This window comes from Diaporthe amygdali (genome assembly GCF_026229845.1).
Source record: "Diaporthe amygdali strain CAA958 chromosome Unknown NODE_55_length_279518_cov_64_759621, whole genome shotgun sequence".
Classification (NCBI taxonomy): Eukaryota; Fungi; Ascomycota; class Sordariomycetes; order Diaporthales; family Diaporthaceae; genus Diaporthe; species Diaporthe amygdali.
In genome coordinates, this window is record NW_026517075.1 from 208,702 (window position 1) to 225,003 (window position 16,302).

The following is a 16,302-nucleotide window of genomic DNA, read 5'->3' on the forward strand; positions in this document are numbered from 1 at the left end:
CGCCAAAAACGATGACCCACGGTTATAATTATCGACCTCGAGGCACCACGACGGGTGGTGGGTCTCACATGAAAGCAACATCCACCCACCAAACCAACCACAAAGATAAACGAGACAATGTTCACGAACTTCGTCGACTTCAACCGAGTTATCAACCGAGGGCACCGGATAACACGTTTTCAAGCACTGGTCAGAATGTCCCATGGCCACAATTCGCTGGTAGTAATTATGCAACCAGCGTAGGCAGCACACAATCCCAGCAATCGTGGAACAACTCGAGCTCGGGGCCACGGGTAGCCGAGGGCGGACCAAGAATACAAGAAAGAACAAGAGCAACACCCAAGTTCCACCACGATCACACCGCAATCCCCAGATCTCAACATGGAAGCATAGTATCTCATCGAGATGCATCGCAGCCACACCGCACGCGTCGACGCAGGCCTGAGACTAGTCCACAGCGGAGTAGACATCCTCCGGGCCATCGTGAAGTGAAACAGGTGTCTCCAATGAGTTCCTTCGAAGACCTAAGCTCCCTCACTCCGCGAGATCCTTCGCCATGTTCCATGGTTGGTACACCAGTTCCTACTATCAAAGTAACCGACTGTGATTCTCGCAGCAACTCAATGTTATCACAAACGTCCAACCATCAGCCGCAAGCATCTGGATCTGGAGGGTCACCAACGCCCCAGAACGCATCTACGGTGCGTTATGGAGTCTGGTACAGTCCCAGTGATGCTGGCTACGACGAAGTATCAGGTCCAGTGACCCGTCAACCCAACGGCTCATAACGCACAATCGAAGCTCAAAGTTTTCATGCCCCAAGCTCTCGGCTCATTGAAGCGCCTTCGAACTGTGAAACGGATGAGAAAGTTAAGACTTGGATGGGGAGGACGACGCGGAAAGCTTGAATACTATTTGCCTAGGTTTGGCTACATTTGTTCTTGCTAACGCTTGTGTTGAGGTACCAGAGCTTTAGCTTCTAGTATGTTCTGATAGTTTCGATCATCTTTGCTTATTTGAATAACGCATGTCTTTGTACCCCGAAACGAGTCATTTATGGTAGGCAGATGTCACGCGTAAGCGGTGCCCAAAATCAAACTGATTTCGATAGAACAACTGAATTTGCTTTGTGATTGTTGTCAGACTTCCAGGGCCGTATTAGCGTTTTCGGGGGAAATAGATGAAACCAGATAACCCACGGCATAAGCCAGATTTCAGCGGCCATCCACCCACAGTCATTTTTACAATTCTCCATCTCTTCTCAAAAATTGTCCCTGAGGCCGATTTTCATACAAATAGTGCCCTCAAGCCCCCGAAGGTAGGTTCACCCAGCCCCGAAGCAGGATCCCATCCCACAGAGGCACTATAGCCACCGACGACCTTCTCGCCCTGCTCACAACCCTCGATGAAACTGATGTCATCCGCCACGTCCCGAATCGAGGCCTGACCCTCCTCAGAGTAGAGCAGAGGATTGATAAAGCCCACAGCCGACTTCCCTTGTCGAAGCCGAATGTCATTGAGCAGCACAACCAGTGAAGCAAAGAATGGCGCCGAGGCCGACGTCCCCTTCTGCAAAGTCGTGGCGCCGTTGGTGATGACAGGGAAGCGGCTCCCAAGCAGCGCAATGTCGGGGATACCCCTCCCCGAAGCATTATAGAAGCTCGCCGGGATCGTGCTGCTGTTGGCGAGGACGTTCCGCACGTACGGCGCCGTGCTATTCGCCTGCCAGGAGGGCGCGGCAAAGTAATTCGAAAACCCGCCGCTGGAGTAGGTCGCCGAGCCGCCCCAAGGCGCCAGAGCGCCCACGGAGGTGACCCATGGGCATGACGCAGGAAAGGTTGGGATGAACCGCTCTTCCCCGCTGGGCCCCACGCAATTCTCATACGATGTCCCGGCTGCACCGCCGTCGCCGCTTGAGGCGATGACCGTGATACCTCGTGCGGCTAGGGCCCCGAAGCCGTTGCAGACTCTTTCCGCGTAGCTTGGGGGGACAGACTGTTCGTCGTCTGCGTAGGACATGGAAAGCACTTGCGGTGGGTCGTCTAGCTGGAGAAGGTGGTTGATGAGGTCCAAATAGGGTTCGTTCTCCGACTGGGAGTCCGGCACGGTGACGTTGCCTGGCTGCGACCACGTTGGCGGCCGCCCGCCTGTGGCGTAGTAGGTGGTGTCGAGGGGGGCGATGAATGTGGACGAGTACTCCAAGTCAAGCATTGCCTCAACTGAAGCTGAAGATGCAGTATTGTCGGTGCTGCCGCCATTCACTGCCTCGACCGTGAAGTTATAGCTCTGATAGTTGGAAACATTGCGTAGGCCGTAGGACTTGAGGAATGACTTGAAGTCTGTAGTGTCGGGGTGGTCGCCCAGGAAGCCAGCGAGGGCGAGCTTGCTCCCGGGGGCCTTGTCTGGTGGGGAGTAAGTGATGTTGTATCGCTTCTGCAGATATGATGGGCAAGTGTCGGACGAGCAGTCCACATTGTTGCCAGGGCCGACCTGTCGAGCTATCATGCCCTGTTGTTTCTTTTTGGTCGGGAGGCTGGACACCAGGAATTGTGTTGTTGGCCAGACGAAATCGACATCATCTGCCATGCATTCGGGAATGCTGTAAGACAGCGTGCGAAGCACTGGGGTAGAGCCGTTGTAGCTGTAGTATGCGTACTTCGCCTCGAACAAGACCTCTGCGTCTGCTATTGATGTGTCGAATGTGACCAAGCCTCCGGCTTTCGAGAAGGACGACGTAACGCCTTGGTTGCGAAGCCATGTTTGTATTGCGAACACACTGGGTCCGACATCTGGCATTGTTTGGAGGAGCTGCGCTTTGCTCAAGTACATTCCATACCGTGCGGACTCAGGGTTGCTAGCCTCGTGAGCTATCTGGAGGTAGTCATGATGAGGAGATCTGACGGCGATCTTGAAAGGAATCCTGGTTGTTTTCGCAGGTGAGGAATGGTATTGCCAACCAGATGGTGCTCCCGAGATTCTGTCAAATTGAACAAGAGGGCATGCGTCAGGAATTGAAGCAACGGCAGCTTGTGAGCATGTGCTCAATGCCGCGACAAGACCAATCGCTATTTTCGAGATCATTATGAGTGCAAGCAATGCCTTGGCTTCTCCAGTGTGTCAAGATAGATTCAGTCAAAGAACATTCTCCGACCTGATTCCCGTCCTTGGTCACGATTCCGATCTTATTGGCCTTTACTGGCCTGGCACGCCTGGCCAGCCAATTTACCTTGTCCATGGTGGATAACGGTGACATAATCTGATTATATAAGGAAGACGGCGATGTCTTGTCAGAGCATGTTGCGAAACGGGTCCTCAAAGTCCTTGTTACTTCTGGAATGCGTTAGACCAAGTAGGATCATGATTTGGCTTGTTTGTGGATCAGGTGATGTAGCATGTATGGCATAATGGCAGGTAATTTCCGCGGAAAGCTTGCATGTTAGGCGAAGTTAGCCCGAAAACATGCCCTGCAGGCAATTTTGACCGCCTTCTAGAAGACCCTTGAGCGAGGTGCTAAGAAATACGAGAATTTTGTAAACCACATGCCTCAACGAGCATAGATCGGAGGAGCATTGCGTGCTGATCTTGCACGCAATGGCCCGAGCCTCTCGTGTTGAATTTGAGCTTCCTACCCCTCCTGTCTCCGTGGGGAAGTTGATCAGCTGGTGAAGTAGAAACGGACAGCCTCTCATGAGAGACTTCCCCATTCTGGTCCTTAGATCCGTGATGATGGGGGAGGGACGGACAAAGTCCGGGTGGATCCCGTACCCACGGATTGCGATTAGAACCCGAGTGCTTCTATAAATAAGCATAACAGAAAGCTTGATGTTGTTTACAGGTGCTATCAGGCTTCTCCACTATCAAGTTGACCGGCCCCACGACCCTCGACCCATGCATGCTCGCTAGCTCATTGCTGTGTCCATACCTGGCCCTGCATCAGAGCCGACTTGGCTCGTGTTAAGCTTAAATGACTGATGGCTGATGTACCGAGCCTTTATTGTTGTTTGGCCTACGACGCATCGCACTCAAGCATCTGGTCTGGTTCCTACCGCCTCCTAGACGTCAATCCATCACGACGTCCTTAAATGCCATACGTGGACAAAGCAGCAAACGCGGTCAATCTCAAGTCAGAACTGCCAGAGATTAGAGGAGCACTGACTGAATTCTGACGTCATGTTTCCACAACTCTTTTCCACTGCAGCAGTCATTGCGCTTTCGACAGCGGCGCCCAGTCCCCGGTCTGTTGATGGATTCGCAGCCATCCCTCTGTCATGGAAGTACGGCGGCTTGCCCAAGATCACCGCAGATATTGTTTGGGGAACTCCGGGCCAGAACTCGTCAGTAGAAACCGTCTTCGACACTGGTAGCGATGGATTCTGGGTCGCAGGACCAAATAACTTGGCCTTTTACGGAACCAAATACAAGGGAGACAGAGGCCCTTGCAACGAGACCCTCGTGCCGTACTATGACTGGACGGTCTCCACGACACATACTCCTGCAGTGGACAACATCTTCTCATATGCCTATGCAGGAAACGCGCATATCGTCAAGACCTTCTACACGATGAACGATACTATCGGCTTCGCACAGAGCAGTTACCCGAAATTGCCGAACCGAAGGGTCTCGGTGTCCAACGAGACACTGCTAGCAACGGGAGACGACACAACCTGCGGTGGATACAGTACCGACCACAGTATCTTGGGTATGGGCCCAGGTGCTGATTTCCGTAAAGACCTCTTGGATGATGGCGCGGTGTCGTCCAACACTTTAAGCATATGGTTCGACCAAGCTCCTGACGACCTCAAGGGCACGTACAGCGGCACCGCACTTGTTGGTGCCCTACCTCCCAGCTCCAAATACAGCGGTAGCCTCACCACGGTCGAGTCAGATTGGTCCCAAGGCAACTATTATGCGACAACACCAGAGTTTAGGACAGCACCCCTGAACAACACTGGTAACACAAGCGTCATTCCTCTCGAGTTCACGCCTGCGACGTGCCTCTTGGACAGCGGTAGCCCGAACCTGGAGTTGCCAATCAGCACAGACATCACAAACATTACTGGCCTCACCGTTGTCCCTTTCACGTCAATTCTTGCGTATGAGGGTTCCTGTGAGTCGATCCCAGCTGCAGCGACTCTTGACTTCAACTTTCAGAATGTCACAATCTCCTTGCCATACCGAAACCTTATTCGTGGCTATCTCGACGGTGTTGAGCCTGGATACTGTGTCCTGAGTGCGTTCCTCGGTGAGACAAGCTGCACTCTTGGGGCGCCGTTCTTCTCAGCGGCTGTCATTGTGTTGGATGATGCGAACAAGGAGATTTCTCTGGCGCAGGGCGGTATCTCGACTGGGGCAACTGATGGGGTCAGAAGTCTGAGCGGCGCTCAAGTGCTGCCCCAACAAACCCTTTAACGTCTTTGACTTCATCCATCATCGAATCTTGGCCTGATGTTTATACTGGGGCCGTTGACTTGCCCTTCCATGTATATAGTGTCATCCCGTATCTCACATACATCCAGTCACAAACTCTCATGAACGGGCCAAAGAGCGTGGCGTGCCAGTCACCGAACAGCCAGCTGATGGCAAAACTATAAAATAGAACCTCTTTTCCAAGAGCTGTCAGCAATTTATCATTCTCTAACTCAGAATCTGCGCGTCGGTTGTGTAAATCTTCATCCAAATTTCTGCCCCACCATCGATACCATCGACAATATTCCCAAGTCCCTCGAAAAAGATGAGATTTGACAGATCTAACTACGACTCCAGTCCAAGAAGTCGATCGAGAGTCAGAAATATGTCCAGAGCGAGGAGGGATGACCGCAGTTGGAGGTGGCCTGCTGCCAGATCGGGTAGATCTTTCTCTAGAAACACTGGCGATTCGAGCGACCACAAGAGAGGCAGAAAACGTTCCAGAAGCCCCTACTGTTGCGGGATCAAGTGGAATAAGCGATTCTATCTCAGCGTCTTTCAGGTAAAGTATTGCTGTCGGCGCTGCTGTGAGCCAGTCTGACTGATGAGCCTCAGCTCGCCTTACTCCTAGCCGTTATGCTCCTCTTCACCGCCATCGCACTGCACTGGAATATGTCCCCTGATGCGCTCCTCCACTCGCAGCTTGTGGGTTGGGGTCTCGGAATGATTGTGGCGTCAGCTATGGGCCATGTCGGTATGATGCTGCTGCGCTACAGGTATTACAAAAAACACAATAAGGCCTACGTGTACACAGACAAGCGGCTCGTGGTCGCCGGGGAGGCCATACTATGCCTTTCTTACGTGGTTGTGCTTGGTGTATGTTTCTCCAAACCCCTCATACCTGCAACCAGTCTCTAATCAAGAAAGACCTGCATTTTTCTGTTAACCAAGGCTCAATGCTCGGACACCAAATTACCAGGCTGTGCGGTGGGTGTTGCAGCTGCTCCAATTCTGGCCATTCTCACCCTGTTACAAATGTTCTTCGCCGGGAAATCTTATGGCCAATTTAGAAAGATGAGAAAGGCGGAAGAGCAGTCTTTGGAGCAGAGGAGGCGTCAGCGGTCAACTTCCAGTGTGGGATCCCTGGCCAGCAGTGGACAATCAACTCCGAGTGAAAGGTTCAGAGATGAGACTAATATATACATGCCGGCACCTGACGCGCCACCATCAATTCATTTACCTCCGGGTGAAGATCCTTATCAAGCTCAACCTGTTCCGATTGGGCGCCATCCATCAACTGGGGGATATCATCCAAACGAGTACAACTCGTTAAGCCGTGGGGTTCCAATGACTTCTGCACCACCGCAACAGGGCTTCGCACCACCGCAACAGGGCTTTGCACCACCGCAACAGGGCTTCGCACCACCGCAACAGGGCTTTGCACAAGGCCCACTCCCAGCACAGAACACATCAATTCCATTCTCGGGAAACTTCTCGGGAAACTTTCATGGGAATCCCATGGGCATGGCCTAGGATGAATGCCGCAGCAAAGGTCATGGGGCAGGTTGGAAGGTGTAAGATGGCGATGAGGACTTACCTTTCGGGATTTTTGGTTCACATACCTCACCTGTTTATGTTTTTTTGGGTTGACCTCTGGCTGATTGGTCGCTGGTCTCTTATTAATGAAATCGTAATCACATTCACACAAATTCTTTTGCAGTTCTCACATTACCTTCATGACACCCATGTCCTCGGCGGACACTATGGCTAGTTTCAGGCTTTTCTGTATACTCTACTCTGCATCACCTGGAGTTTTAAGCGGAGATAGAAGCCTCGTGCATGAGCAGCATTATTGTTCAGTTAGTAAATTAATGATGGAATATTGCGCAAATATTATACCCGGCAAGGCGGCAGCCGTTATTTAGCATTTCAATTTACCAATTATTCATACCAAACCCCTCTCGAGACCCTGATGAATATAATATTCGCGATGTTCACAGATCACAAGAATCCATCTTCGTATGGCTTCCATTGTAACTGGCATGGACAACAGCTAAACGTACCAACTCGTTATCTAATTACCAGCATATTTGGTTCAAACATACATAACACAACCCGTATAGTCTTTTCCCTAATTTGCCACAATGTCAGCGCAGTGCACAGAAGCATTTTAACCTAAAACTACCGGTTTATGGGCATTTTAAGGACAGGTTTTAGTTGTGCAGCAGAAGCTACAGGACCAATTTAGTTCTGAGATGTAATCATTGCAATCTTGGATATACTCCTAGCCGGTCCGTCGAGAGGGGTTGTCAAACCCGATATGAAATGTTGAGGAAAAAGGGTGCGTACACCAGAATTCTCATACGAAGTGGATATGCAATCATTATTTCTTTCATGTCTGAGTAGTAACCGAGACCATTTCGGATGGTTTTATGTCGGAGGTGGCGTGTCTGCTGGCAATGACACGAGATATGTGAGTGAGCATCAGTGTTAGAGACACAATCTTCACATTTAATTTCTGCAGAGTACCTCAAATATTGTACATGTGCAAGCAATGGATATGAAGTATGTAATTTTTAGTACCAATGAAGTCTTGAATGTGTCCAAAGAGGCACTACGAAATAGAAGGCTCCCCTGACTCTTTTCCTGCTGCATTCCCCTGCAGGCAGGACTTATTGATGCATCTCACTTCATTGCTTACAGTCTCAGCCATTTTCTTTTTTGTTGTCATAGTTCGATATCTCAGCTGGTGCCGCGTCTCTTGCACATTTTTCAAGAATTCTTTTTTGAGCTTTGGATTGGCCCATCCATCTGCAGGTATAGTGTGGCTGATTACAAGGAATCCTCTGGCGCGTCAGCAGAGCTGAAGAGAGCGGGGCTCTTACTAGTCGATGCTCTTCTCCTGCCCTCTTTCCACGAAGTAGCACAGATCACAAGGCTCCCACAGTAACATAACATTGTTGGTCTGTTACTCACCAGAGCTCATCATGGCGTCTGATACCGTTCAATCTTCTTCTCACCATACGGCACCGGTCAGACCTGATACCATCTCTACAACAGCGGGAGAACCAAGCGACTTGACCTTAGTGCGTCCACTTCGCACCAGCACACGGGCTTCCACGTCATCTGAGAATGCTGGGCCCGTCGGTTTTCCGACTACCAGCCCCCCTCAAGTGTGAGTATGAAAAGGTTCCCGTGCTCGCATGGAGCTTCGAGGCTAAGTTTGCTGGTCTTGAATATTCAGATCCAACGAAGCTATCTCGAGATGGACAGATCATGTCAACACTCTCAGTGAGGAGCAACGGCAGATATTTCTGCGAGAAGATCCCGGCGACGATTTAGTGGCTTATGCGAAGGCTGTCGACAGCATCATTGACGACAAGCTGAAGGCCAGCAAGGTGGTCCGCGCCACCAAATGGATTGAACCTTTAGTCGGCTTTGTGGAGATGTGCCGGCCCCTTATAGATTCGTTGGGCGGCATTTATCCACCGGCAGGACTTGTCCTCGGCGGTGTCTTCGCCGCCCTCACTGTCACCAAGCGGGTTGTCAAATACCAGGAAGCTCTTGTGCAATTCCTGGCCAAAGTCATGAGTAGTCTTGGCCAACTGAACAAGTTCAAAGCCGCGTTCCCAGATACATCTGAGATCCAGACGGGCTTAGTTGATGTGTTTGATATCATCTTGCAAATATGTGCTCAGGCTTCGACGTTGTTTCTTGACAATAGAGGGAAGGAAAAGAGTAGCAGTCGACTTTTCTGGAGGTCATTCGAAAAGGACTTTGGGGAGTGGAAACAAATACTCGACATCAGCATCGAGACATTCGACAGAACGATCCAACTTGTCTCCGGACAGAAATTGGGACACTTGCAAGAGGCTCAGATGATGGGACTGCGCATGCAGCTGGACACATACAGAACGATTCACAAAAACGAGACTAGGCGGCTGTACGAAGAAAATGAGCGCGAATTACGACAGATTCAACGCGATCAAGGTATGTAAATCTCTCGAACGGTAGTCGGTATTACCATTTAACGTATTGATCCAGATGAGAAACGCACCAGTCTCTTAGCTTGGCTGTCTTCGCTTTCTTTTCAGACAACACACAACAGCATTCTGGCCACGACCCTGGAAGAAACAGGTCGATGGCTTTTACATCATGAGACCTACATCTCATGGAGGGCAAAGTCCCGTGAAGCACTTCTTTGGGTTCACGGAAAGCACGGTAGCGGGAAAACGCATTTGGCGGCGCGGGTCATTGAAGAATTGAGACTGCTCTGCCAGGAAACAAACGCCGCATCTGACAACAACGAGGCCAATGACCGTGGTGATTACGCGTCTGCGCTCACCACCGACAACCACGAGAACTTTTTGCACGCACGGTCCGCCGAGCCTCGTGCAGCTCTCGTCGTATGGCAAGGGCATCAACGGCCAGAGACCGCTGTCGAGAGCTCCTCAGACAATGCCAACTGGTCGTCGCTGGCGGGGTTTGATGGCCACAGAAGCCTAGCTTCAGAAACTCCACTGCCTTTCAATAGAACCGCGCTTGCGTATATCTATTGCAGCTCGCAGCAGGTACAGAAATCCGATAAACTCAAAACGGGTCGAGGTGTTCAACCAGCAGGCTGGTACGACACTACAGGACTTTTGGGTTGTCTTCTCAAACAGCTGTACCAGTTCCTACCAAGGGACCAGGATGTCCTAGCTCTAAGAAATCTCTGCTTCGAAATGAGAGCAGATCAGCCAAGTAGGGAGGACATAATGAATGGAATCAAAAGCGTGATTTCAATGTTCAGCCAAACTTTCATCGTGGTGGACGGATTAGATGAGTGCAGTGGGGTTTCCAGCTTTGAGTTTGACAGATTCTGCAATTTTCTGGCCAGCCTTGCGAATCTTAGCATAAAAGGCCCTTCAGCAAATGTTTTGATCTTTAGTCGCCCTGGATATCAAGCGATCACCATCGCCACCCATGATTGTCCAAGCATCGAGGTTGACCAAGGGGCAAACGCAGAGGATATCAGTTTATTCATTGACGACAGAAGCGGAGAGCTGACCAGGGACTTGGCTTCACTGAAAGAGATACAAGACCATTTGCTGAACTCTGCAGATGGAATGTTTCTCTGGGTCTCTCTTGTCATCGACTCGATCAAACAAGAAAGGACTGCAAAGAAAATGAAGGCTGCTGCGCGAAACATGCCTAGAGGCTTGACAGGAGCTTATGCCGATGCTCTGAAGCGTATCATTGCCACGGAGCCGTCTATCAGGCACATGGCGTTGAAAGCACTTCTTTGGACTGCCAATTCGAAGAAGCCCCTCTCCAAGTCTCAGCTTCTAGAAGTACTGGCAATCGAGGACGGAATGTCGTCAATTGGGACTGACGAGAGGCTGGACGATGACATCCCTTTGACGAAGGACTGTGCCGATCTCCTCATTCTCAAGGACGGACAGTACATGCTTCTTCATCCTTCTCTGGGAGAATTCCTGAGAGGTCTGTCAAACAATAACCTTGAAGGACTAAGTGATTATCGAGATCTACAAAATGAGGCACCTCGGATTCTCACGAATGACTGCCTCACATACCTCAATTTTGACAGTTTTGCTAGAGGCCCAATGCCAACGGAAAGTTCATTGAAGGCATTGTTCCAAACTCATCCTTTCCTGCAGTATGCTGGTGTTTTCTGGGGAGATCACCTGAGGGAAGCTCTTGATCGAGACGCTACGGATCTCGGGCAGGGTTATCGCCAACTTTTGCAGCCGCAGATGAGCCGGGACCTTCTACACCAAATATATCTCATGTTCTCCAATCAAGAAGCCGCCACCTTTCCGTTTCCGCCTGGGACTACGCCCTTGCACATGTTATCTATATTCGGGCTACATCAGCTTGTGGGGGTTTACAGCGGAGCTGAAGTGGATATCGACCAAGCCGACGGGTTTGGAAACTTCCCTGTGGACTATGCGGCACAAAATGGGCATAGAGCGATGACCAAGAAGATATTGGATGAGCATATGAGTCGAACACCCGAGATCGGTCAAGGGGGCCATCGAAGATGTAACAGCAGATCATGGCTGATGGGCACAATTGTGTACCAACACTGGACAGATCTTATGGTCATCCTGTTGGAGCTTGGTCACTCCACAGCCGAGACTGGCAAGCTCAGCCCAACCGCTCTTCACTTGGCATCGGAATATGGACATACGGATATGGTGGAGAGACTTCTGCTTTTTGGGGCACAGCCTAACACTAGAGACGCTGTTGGACACACCCCCATAATGATGGCAGCCCAACGTAAACATGTTGAGGCGATAAGCCTGTTACTTGACCATGGTGCAGATGTACGTTGTCGCGGACACGATGGTCTGACAGCGCTGCATATAGTTTCAAGTCTGCGCAACGGCGATGAAGACCTGCTTGCAGCTTTGCTAGGCAAAGGCGGTAATATTGAAGCGAAAACAAGTTGGGCGGAGACTCCACTTCATTTTGCTTCCGCATTTGGCTCAGAGAGACTCGTCTCCTTCCTCCTCGATCGTGGCGCAGAAAAGGAGGCCAAAAGAAAAGATGGCATGACTGCTCTGCTCATTGCAAGTAGGTGGGGCAGAAGCGATGCCGTCCGCCTCTTGCTGGCCAGAGGGGCAGACATCATGGCCATCAGCCGGCGGTCTAGCACCGCACTTCACCAGGCAGCAGCATCCGGCGACGTTGAAACCATTTCGGTTCTCTTAGGTGTTCCAGCTGGCAGAAATTTGTTGAATTGGCAAGACTCTGAGGGTTTTACTCCTCTATGCGCGGCTGCCTCCATGGGCAGTACTGCCTGTGCGGTGAAGCTGCTTGATGAGAGAGCAAACATCAATTTAGCCACTGACATAGGTGGAACACCATTGTTGATTGCTCTGAGTAAGGGACATAGACATCTTGCTTCATTGCTCGTTGGATCTTATAATGCTAATCCTCATCACGCCGATTGTTGTGGATTAACGGCAATGCACATGGCAGCCATACTTGGCCATGCAGAGGACATACAGATGTTGCTGTCTTGGAGTGTTGAAGCTTCCACCAGAGATGAAAATGGTCGGAGTCCACTCCATCACGCAATAGCTCGAGGCAACGTGAAATTCGTGGAGGGCTATATCAGATTTGTTCCAGCGGAGAATGTTTTGGAGCGGCAGAAAGATTCTGAGCCTCTGGGTAAGCTACTGCCCATCCGCAAATTCCTACCCCGAATTACTTATGTCCACGTTGTTGGTGACTGAGTATAAAGAAGATCACTTCAACGAGACTCAGTATGCAGCTAACATATACGCAGTACGTGTGCCAAAAATTTGCATATTCTAATTTGAACTGCATGTTATTGCTTGATCATTGAGATCAATAGAATCTGAAACGAACCACATAAACACGCTAACCAGGTTAACAATTCTTTACAGCTTCATTCTCCCTCTGCAAATGGCAGTCATGAAATAATCAAGTGCCTGACAGACTGGAAACCGGCACTGGGACTCTGGAGATCTGAAGATGGAGATCTTGCCATACATCGAGCGGTGGCGTTCGGAAAGATTGATTGCGTCAGATATCTCTGCAATGCTGAAGTTATCAACGTACCAGGGGCAAATGGGAAAACACCACTCCACTACGCCGCCATTGCGAATGACCCCGCAATGGTTAAGTACCTTCTAGAACACGGAGCCGATGTCAACGGCGGTCAGTCAAGTGAGCTCAGTCCATTGATAGAGGCATTGACTTCGGAGAGCGAAGAAATGGTCAACATACTACTCGATTGGGGGGCCAGTGTGGAATCCATTGGTGGTAAACGTTGGCGCCCGCTCCACTATGCCACAGCCGAGGGCCGCATACGACTGACCGACCGACTTCTGAATTTAGGATGCGAGCCAAATCCTCAAACTGATGAAGGGGAAACGCCATTCTTTCTTGCTTGCAACAACAATCATACAGAGGTCATTAGCTTATTTCTTGCTCGTGGAATTGGAAATGTCACTATCCAGTCCTGTGCAGGCTCAACATATGCCCACATCACAGCGTACCGGGGACGCGAAGATGTCCTAGAGCGACTTCTTCAGATGGACAAAAGTATCATTTTCAAAACTGACTGGGCTGGGTTTGACCCCCTCAGTATTGCAGCATATTATGGCGAGTCTGCTGTCGCCCAACTTCTGATTGGACATGGTGCATCGCCAGATGGGCCAGTAAATACGCAAATGACACCACTGGCCTTGGCTGCGGATGACGGCAATGTCACAGTGGTGGATCTTTTGCTGAGAGCCGGTGCGAAAGTTGATAAGACTGGGGCAATGCTGCGTACGCCACTGATGTGGGCTGTGGCCTCCGGATCCGTGAAAACGGCCCATCATCTGCTCAAGGCTGGAGCAAATCCCTTCCTCAGAGATGACTTGGTACGTTTTACAAAGTTGTGATCCTCCTAATCGCGCGAATGTCTCGCGGGTCCAAAGGTGTGGGATCGCTGGTGTCTGAGGATATCTATGTTTCCCAGGTGGTCTTGGTCAAATTCGAAGCAACAGTGCGCTCAACACTTGCGACATCTTATTCTAACTTCCAAGACAGGGCCTTTCCGCTTTCGATCTAGCTTTTGGACAGCCTGCGATGAATATCATCCTCAATCCTTGGCACAAACCACTGGATGGTATTTATAGCCATCGTGACGCTCAAATTCACATCCTTTTGCAATTCGTAAGCCGGACTGCGAAGATCCTGGCTTGCATGACTGAACAAAGAGCGTCTTTCGAAAACTGTTTATTGGACATGTCATTGGTACATATCTGGACTCTACAACACGCTCTCTTGATCCTCACTGGCCTACTACACGAAGCCGTCCAAATTACGGCACCTGAGTCGGCTAGTATGACGAACCGTTTCGACTCCTGCAGGCATGCGCAAATCGAAGATGCTCGCACGGCTGTGCCGGTACGAAAGGGTGAAATCATCAGGGACTTAAAATTGCTTTTCTGCGACTTAGATGCAAAAGACACATGTTGCTTCTGTTACCAAAAGCTGGACAGGGATTTCTATGTGTGCTCATTGTGTAGGAAACATTGCTGCTCCCAATGTCAACACTTCTTATCTTGCCTATCATTACAGGAACGTCTCGAGGATTTTGGGCAGCTGAGAAGATTAGAAATAGAAGTGGAAGCTGTCCTTAAATCTCTAAGGCCAATTATTCACCTGGACGCAAGAGTGCTGGGAAGGGTAATCTCTCAGGGAACAAAGGTGCAGCATTGGGTTATCCAAAGAAGCGAAGACTATTGGAGAATGAGGCGCAGCCGCAAATTCTACAACCATCTTCAACAGGATGATTTTATTGGGTGGGAGGCTGTTCATATCATGGGGTTGATTCTTGCTCTCTCATCAAGACAAGCAGCGAGCGAGGTTGGCAGCCCAGATTCCAAACATGACGAGAATATGGAAGATAATTGGAGGGAGCTTACGGTACGGTGGCATGACCTTTTCGCATTTCACAACATTACGAATGGAGCGAAGAGCTTCTGTGTTCACCATTGCGGAAAGTTCTTGAAGGTGCCTAGGCATCACGGAAATGCCGCCCTCGACTCATCTGGGAGACTTTCGGTCGAATTCTTCAATTTTCTGGCAAGGAAATACGAGACTGCTATGGACGCCGGAATTGATACCATCAGGTCTCTTCAATGGTCATGTTTCTCAGGCAACGTCGTTGAGGATCTCGAGGGTCAAAGTCCATCTTTTCGAGCCGAAAGGGCAGCCAGGGATCCGAATTCAATTGATAAGGACTTCAAACATGGCCCTGATGGTGAGGTTCATACTGACAAAGTTAAGGAGAACACGCCAGATGTTACCGACGATTCTTCAACTGAGTCCTCCGAGTCTACTGTTGTGAGTCAATCCTCGGAAGTTGAAGATGAAACGGCAATCGACATTGAGGATTTTCTGGACCATTTACTGGGTAGACGAAACTCGCTTGTGAAACAGGGGCATCTCACAGAGGAGGATGAGGTGGTGCTTAATACAGCATGGAACATGGCCCAGGCTATAGTCTACCAGGACACTCCGCGACCTTCACTGAAGGATATTTGTGATCAGGGTGCCGGGTATTACACCGCTCCATCAACACCTGCCTCTTCGGATGGCGGTAGCCCTAGTATCAATGTCCCTTCAAGCTACGGCACACCCAGATCTATCTCTCCTGTATCATTAATTTTGGACCGCGATGAATAGAATACTGGCTAAGCAATTCAATTCACACGTTACATAATTTACGATCGATTTGCAAATGTACACAGAAATCATGATACCTCATGATACTTTAGCCTTCAAAATATTGGTAGAAATGACACACGCCGAGGAAAGTATTCAACTTGATATGTATTAGTATAGATGTCTCTCCACATCCATTGCTGGTGGATGTCTCACTTGAGCTATAATTGTACCTGTAGAGATGACGTCGCATGAAAGTAATTAAACGGTTCACTCACATAACACGCAGCTGAACAATTGATCGTGCACTTTTCGGTCGCCAATATATCGTATGGTTTCTCAATTGCCTTCATCCGACTCACCTACGGTCCAAGTCTGCGCACTGCCATATTGCTGCTTAAGGTCTGCTCATATGGTATCTAAGAGCAAATTTTGGAGCTCCGATGTTTCAGAAGGCCAAAAGTTTCTGTCAAGTCCAAATTAATAAGCAGTATCTCATTGTATTTGCAACAGCCTGATGGAATCATAGTGCAGTTCCCGCCATTAGACATGGCAAAGGTTGAAGGTATTCCGCTTGGATGGGGACTCGTCAACAGTCCCGCTTTCCGTATTTTCTTGAAGTTGCAGAATTCGTCTGATAATAACATTAAAATAGACACATACGATGCACCGTTGCGTTGGCTCGCGCACTGCAGCTCAGGG

General features: G+C 49.9%; 4 protein-coding genes across 4 annotated transcripts; 3 read left to right on the top strand and 1 right to left on the bottom strand.

The window, feature by feature from the left end:
* Positions 1-1,287: 1,287 nt before the first annotated feature.
* J7T55_010930 (uncharacterized protein) lies at positions 1,288-3,081 on the bottom strand (the record flags this gene model as incomplete). The annotated part of the gene is made up of 1 exon (XM_053135494.1): positions 1,288-3,081. One exon carries the CDS (start codon positions 3,079-3,081, stop codon positions 1,288-1,290), a length of 1,794 nt encoding a protein of 597 aa, XP_052986888.1.
* A 1,089-nt stretch (positions 3,082-4,170) lies between these two features.
* Positions 4,171-5,409, top strand: J7T55_010931 (uncharacterized protein; the record flags this gene model as incomplete). Its single annotated transcript, XM_053135495.1, has 1 exon — positions 4,171-5,409. One exon carries the CDS (start codon positions 4,171-4,173, stop codon positions 5,407-5,409), a length of 1,239 nt encoding a protein of 412 aa, XP_052986889.1.
* A 633-nt stretch (positions 5,410-6,042) lies between these two features.
* On the top strand, positions 6,043-6,939 carry J7T55_010932 (uncharacterized protein; the record flags this gene model as incomplete). Its single annotated transcript, XM_053135496.1, has 2 exons — positions 6,043-6,282; positions 6,358-6,939. The coding sequence occupies 2 exons, from the start codon at positions 6,043-6,045 to the stop codon at positions 6,937-6,939; spliced, it is 822 nt and encodes a 273-aa protein (XP_052986890.1).
* Positions 6,940-8,393: 1,454 nt separating this feature from the next.
* On the top strand, positions 8,394-15,621 carry J7T55_010933 (uncharacterized protein; the record flags this gene model as incomplete). The annotated part of the gene is made up of 8 exons (XM_053135497.1): positions 8,394-8,581; positions 8,651-9,396; positions 9,451-12,294; positions 12,496-12,585; positions 12,659-12,702; positions 12,825-13,808; positions 13,978-14,337; positions 14,632-15,621. 8 exons carry the CDS (start codon positions 8,394-8,396, stop codon positions 15,619-15,621), a joined length of 6,246 nt encoding a protein of 2,081 aa, XP_052986891.1.
* Positions 15,622-16,302: the final 681 nt, after the last annotated feature.